The 6,326-nt window shown below is 50.9% G+C and overlaps 1 protein-coding gene across 2 annotated transcripts in view; it reads left to right on the top strand.

Moving 5' to 3' along the window:
- The first annotated feature begins 297 nt into the window (after positions 1–297).
- Ubr5 (ubiquitin protein ligase E3 component n-recognin 5) overlaps positions 298–6,326 on the top strand; it is a 113,564-nt gene continuing 107,535 nt past the window's right edge. The window contains exon 1 of one of the 2 annotated variants that reach the window (XM_051159487.1): positions 298–577. In XM_051159487.1, coding sequence (XP_051015444.1) covers positions 516–577 — 62 coding nt within the window. In that variant the 5' untranslated portion in view covers positions 298–515. The remainder of the gene's footprint in view (positions 578–6,326) is intronic. The other variant, XM_051159488.1, reaches the window with a different exon arrangement.

The raw sequence follows: 6,326 nt of genomic DNA, 5'->3' as shown, positions 1-6,326 counted from the left end.
CCCGTTTCCCGGAGCCCCGCCCCACGCGCTAAGCCCCGCCCCCAAGGCCCAGCCCTCCGCCCCTCCCCCCGCCGGTCGGCGCCCAGCCTGCGAGACGGAGAAACTGGGGCAGAAGTGAAGATGGCGGCGGCGGCGCTGGCGGCGGCGGTTCGTCGCCAGTGACGCGCGCTGCGGGCTGCTGTCCCTCCCCGCTTCCCGCGTCCGCCCCGGCACCCCTCCACCCGCAGCCCGCCGCGCTCCGGGCCGCCCTTCGTCCGTGCGCGCCGTGGCCAGCCGAGCGGGCGGCGCGTTGATCCGCCCTCCCGCCCGCCGCTCCGGACCGCCGGGCCGCGGACACACGCTCGGCGGGGAGGCGGCGGGCCCTGCTGCGCGCTCGCGGCCCTCCGTTTGGGGACCGGGAGGAAGAGGAGGAGGCGGTGGCGGCGGCCGTGGGATCCGTGGACGGGAAGGGGCTGGGGGGCCCGGGCGAGAGCGGGAGCGGCTCGTCTCCGGGAACGGGGCGCGCAGGCGGCACCATGACGTCCATCCATTTCGTGGTCCACCCGCTGCCGGGCACCGAGGACCAGCTCAATGACAGGTAATGGGGTGGCGGCGGGGGAGGGGCGCCTCCCTCCTTCCTTCCCCTCCCCCCACGGCCGTGCCGGGGGCCCTACCGCCCCCTGTAGGCCCGGTGCGGGCCAAACTTGGGAGCCCCGGGCGGCGGGGCGGGGTCCGGCGCGGTGTGGACGCCCCTGCGGTGTAGACGGCCCTGCGCGCAGCCCCCCTCCCCCTCCCGCGAGGAGCCTCGTTGAACTCGGCGGAGCCGGGGGGCTCCCGGGCCAGGCCCGAGGAATCCATATTAGTCAAAGTTGAATTGAGACAGACAATGCAGTTGGGGGATGGTGGCGGTGGAAAAGAGAGGGAAGAGGAGCGGCGGGTTCGGGGGCTGCCGGGAGCCGTGTCCCGGGGGCTGGTCATCCCCGGGGAAGCGGGGTGGCGGGGCGGAGGGGAGGGGGGAGGGTGCTGCGATTCCCGGGAGACTGCGGGTTGGGAGGGGTAAGAAGGAGGGTGCGCCATGATTATTGTTATTATTATTAGATTTGAGCCCCTGCAGTGAGGTTGGCTACCCCGGGAGCGGGGAGGGGGGTGGCGAAGTCAGGCGGGGGATGGGGAAGTGGATTGGATTCCCTTTGCTCTCTTTCCTACGAAATGGTGCTGCCAAACTCCGGCTCCCGGGCCCGGGCCCCTGTGGTGAGAGCCTTTTTTTTTTGTTTGTTTGTTTCCTTTTTTTTATTCTAATGATAGTGCTTTTTCCAGTTGTAATTTGACAGCTGAAAACCGTGCGTGGAGTGTCAAAGGAAAACTCTTAGGTTTGCAGTTCGCAATGCTGCTTTTCTTAACATGCTATGGATTTTTGGTTTGCCACGGGCCGAGGAGGAATTTTGGTTTAAAACATTTTAAAAATCTGCTTTGATTTGGCTTCTTCCCCTTTGCCTTGCCAGTTGAGGGTATTAAGTTGCAGGGCCACATGCTCTCTGGGACCTAAGATAAAGCCGGAAAAGTTCTTGTACTCTGGCAAAACAAGAGGTTGAGGGAGGCCTCCATTAAAGCATGTCTTGGGATCTAGGACTCAGATCTAATGATGGACCAAGTGTTTACAGGTCAGAAAGTGGGGCGTTTTAAGCTGCCTGCCCTCCGTGTGCATTCCTGCTAGCCCATATTCTTCTTCCCGGTGGAAGGCCATGTTTCCCAAGTTGAGAAGCGAGTTGTAATTTTTGCTAAGTGACAGGGTGACTTAAGTTGCATGACGCCTACTTTGTCATGCGCTTCCCGGAGAGAGGAAGAGGTCTAACTTGCTAAGATACTGGCCTCTAATGTGTCAATGTATCCTTACCTCGGCCCAGTCCAGGTTCTGGCAATGGGTGCGGATTTGTTTAATCTTCACTGTAGCCATATTGTTTAAATACATATTTGTGAAACTCAAAATGGTTTTTTGTAAAGATTAACTATTGGGAGTTATCTTTTAGTTCCTTAAATATGGGAACAACTTTAAGCTATTTAAACATTTTGTTATAGGATCCTTACTCTGACTTGATTTCATTATTTTTATAACTTTAACCGAAGACTGGGGTGGGGTGGGGGTGTAAATCTTAGAGCCAGGCTAGTAGTGAGGAAGCTCTGCTGCTATTTAGAGAAGTGCTTGGTCATGTTTGAGTCCTTTATCTTGTACTTTGCACAGAAGAAGTAGGGCTTGATTTTTGTGGTAGTACAAAGAACTTTAAATAGCATATTCACTTGAGCACACATGCCAAAATCCTTGTTTTCTTTGTGTTGCCAGTCTTCTGTTTGTTATTTATTTATTTAGACAGGATCCTGGCTGGCCTGGAATTCACTATGTATCTGATGATGACATTGCCCTTTCTTTTTCTTTTTCTTTTTTTTTTTTTTTCCCCAAGACAGGGTTTCTCTGTTTTAGCCCTGATCATCCTGGACTCACTCTATAGACCGGGCTGACCTCCAAGTCATGGAGATCTGCCTGCCTCTACCTCCCAAGTGCTGGAACTAAAGGCGAGCATCACCACCGCCGGGCAACCTTGCACTTGTTAAACTTAAGCTGTCTCTACCTGCCTAAAGCTGTGATTACAGGCTTGAGCCATCACACCCGGTACTTGGAGATAGAACCCAGGGCTTCTAACAACTGTGCTACATCTCGTGTGTGTGTGTGTGTGTGTGTGTGTGTGTGTGTGTGTGTGTGTCTGTCTGTCTGTCTGTCTGTCTGTCTGTGTCTGGCATTTTGATTCCACTTTTAGTGCTGATTTAGTTCGGCTGTTTGAGAAATGTACACAGTTTTTTTTTCCCCCAGTCCCAGCTTTGTTTTTAATTCTTTTAAAGGCAATGTGCTGTATTAAGATTATTTAGATAGTTGTGACTATTTGCTGTCTGTCTTGTTCATGTGTCTGTCTGTGTGCACGCTTTGTGTCTGTATGTATCTGTTTGTCTGTGGAAAGTCTACATTGCCTAGGCTGTTTTTTGTTTGTTTGTTTTTTTGGTTTTTCGAGACAGGGTTTCTCTGTGTAACAGCCCTGGCTGTCCTGGAACTTGCTGTGTAGACCAGGCTGGCCTTGAACTCACAGAGATCCACCTGCCTCTGGTTCCCAGGTGCTGGGATTAAAGGCGTGCACCACCACCGCCCGGCTCCAGGCTGGTTTGAATTCAGTCTTTCTGCTTTAGCCTCCTGGGTGCTGGGATACAGAAGTGGGCAGCAAGGCCTGGGATGGGTTTTTAACGTTGTTTTTATTTTATGTGTATATGTGAGTGTCTGTGTGTGTTTATCTGTGCTATGTGTGCAGCTGGTGCCGGAGGAAGTCAGAATAGGGTGTCGGATCCCTGGGACTGGAGCTACAGGTGATTGTGAGCTGCTGGATGTGGGTGAGGAAATGGAGCTCACATCCTCAGCGAGATCAGCAAGTGCTCTTAACTGCTAAGCTGTCTTTCTAGCCCCTGGCCCGAGTTTTTTTATGACGTAAGGGAAAAGACAAGTGACTCTAAGACAAACAAGGCAAATGGTAGCTAATGCTTCGGGGACCTGTTACTGTGCTGCTTGGCCGGGATGTGCACGGCCTCTAGAAGGCCACGTCCCGAGGCCTGAGTAGCTGCTTTGTAACAGTGGAGTCCGTTTGATTTAATGTTCATCCTGGAGGGAGGGCTCACACCCTCATGCTGCACACCTGCACTTTACCAGCAGAGCCATTTCCTCAGCTCTCCAGTAAGTTCTTGTATCAGTTCCTGCTCACCAGTGTCTCAGGCGTCAGAGCCTGACCGAAAACCTGGCTCTGCAGCCCGAAGAGTGGAGAAATCTGGCAGTGCCCTGGTGCCGATGCTTGGAAATGCCTGGGCAGTGAGAAGTTACGTGGGCCATGCTCCTGACAGTGAGGCCAACCCAGGGCTGCACAGTGAGCGATACAGCTGAAAGACACGTGTGTCTGGGGCCGAGGGGTGACTATAAATTCTAGACCTTTTCTCGCGTGTGTGTTGGGCTATTTCCATTTCCCCAGGCACCTCAGCCTTAGTACAACACCTGTCCTAGACATGTGTTTCCACCTTTGCTAGAAGTTTATTAGTCAATTGACATATTTTGTGTAATCTAAGTTTTAACCCAGCGTGGTGGTGTACGCGGGAGGCAGAGGCAGGCTGAGCCTGGTCTAAAAAGGGAGTCCAGGAGAGCCAACGCTGTTACACAGAGGCACTGTGTCTTGAAAAACCAAAAAAAAGAAGTTTTATTTAACCTTTTAAGTTTTTAAAAAACATTTTAAACTGTGTGCACATGAGTATGCCACACAGCATGCGTGTGGAGATCACAGGACTAGCATTTGTGTCTTGAGGATCAAATTTAAGTTGTTAGACATAGCAGCAAGGGTCTTTGTCCCGCGAACCATCTTGCTGGCCCAACGAAAAAATATTTTTAAATGATTATTTAAAAAAAATGTGTGTATGTGTGTGCGTGCGCCACAGCATGTGTGTGCAGGTCAGAGAATAACTTCCCAGAGTCAGTCCTCTACTTCTGCTTTGGGGCCAGGGATCAAACTGAGGCCAGCAGGAGAGCGTATACTGCTGAGCCAAGTCACCAGCCCGCCCCCCAACAAGATTTTATGCAGCCCATAATTATATTTGGCATGTGATTTCTTTGTGGTGCCTTACTGGGAGAGTCTTTAGACAGCTGGATTTCGGTGTCCTAGAGTATGACTACCTCTTTCCAGGGTACTTTCTTTTCTTTTTGTCAGAGAGCCGACTTTCTTAGCCCTTTCCTAGTGGAAGATAAGGAGGGTCTTTTAAAAAAGGGATGGACATGGCTTGTCCTCAGATTACTCCTTCCGGTACAGCACTGCTTGACCGTGGTACAGCACACTCCTCATTGTGGTGGGGTTCCTCTGCGTCTTGCTTTTTGCATTATAATGTGTGACCAGTCTTGATGGTCATACCACGCGGGGTTTTTCTCCGATGGTTTCTAGGTGCTGGAAGCTGTAAGATGGAATAGACAGGGATAAGTAGACAGGAATCAGCAGGCGGTCGGCCGGGTACTGGCCTCAAGGTCAGCGAGGGACAGCTGAGATAGTGAATAAGAAAAACACAAGTACTAGAATGTGAGTCTCAAAAGTATTATGAAGAAATGGTTACTTTGAACTGTTTTTGTATGAGCTGCTTGGTATTTACACACAAGTGCAAGAACTCAGCTCATCCTAGAGGGCCCTCCCCTTCCCTTCTCCAGGGTGCTGGCCACTTGACCCTGGGAGCTAGGGAATGCTGCACCACTGAGCTACCTCTCCAGGCCCCCAAAATATTGTTAGTTTTAAATGAAAATCAGTATGGGCATGGTGGCTCCTGCCAGCAATCCTAGCTAGCACTTGGGAGAGTGAGGCCCTCATCTTGGGGACGGCTTAGTCTGATTTTTAATGAGACCCTGACTTGAAGAAACAAAACCCCAAACTCTTTGTTCTAAGTCTGTCATTTTCAGCTGACAGCAATTTTACCTTTCAGGGGAATGCTTGGCAGTGTCGCAGACGTTTGAACTAATACCCGCAGGCACGCTAAGCACAAGCTCTACCCCTAACTTGTACTCTGAGCTAGGACATTGCTACTGGCCTGTAGTGGCTCTAGGCCAGAGACTATAGACTCTTCTATAAAGAACAGGGCTGTGCCCCGTAGAATGGAGTGTAATCTTAATTCCAAATGTCAACTGTGTAAGTTGGAGAAACTTGGGACAGGATTATCTTCAGTACATGTTAGAGAGAGAAAACAGAAGTGACTGTCATGAAAACCCAGGTTCTTAGGCCAGTCTCAAAACATAATTGAAAGCTAATTAAAAATATAATTGAGGGAATGGAGAGATGGCTTAGTGGTTAGGAGCACTGACTACTCTTTCAAAGGATCTGGGTTCAATTCCCAGCACCCACATGGCAGTTCACAACTGTCTGTAATTCCAAGACCTGACAACTTCACACAGACATACATTCAGGCAAGATGCCAATGCACGTAAAATAAAAATAAATAAATCGAATGGTCCGTTGGAGCATGGGTACTGAGAGTTAGGGATTGGCTGAATGTAACCAGGCTAAAAATAAACATTTTTAGGACTGTTGGGCTTTGTGTCTTTGTGCTCTGAGCAGGAGCCATAGGTATGCAGGGTGATTACACAGAGCTGAGCAAAGGTGGGTGGTGGGTAGAGGTTACAGTAATTAAAACTGCCTGAAATCTCGGTGGTCCATGGCCAAGCCCCAGCAAAGCCACCACCCAAGTGTTAGGCTGTAGGCTGTGTGTGCCAGAGCATCCCATAATTTGCAGGACATTTT

The sequence above is a fragment of the Acomys russatus genome, chromosome 17 (assembly GCF_903995435.1).
Source record: "Acomys russatus chromosome 17, mAcoRus1.1, whole genome shotgun sequence".
In the NCBI taxonomy this organism is placed as follows: domain Eukaryota; kingdom Metazoa; phylum Chordata; class Mammalia; order Rodentia; family Muridae; genus Acomys; species Acomys russatus.
This window is presented reverse-complemented; position numbering and strand designations above follow the sequence as displayed.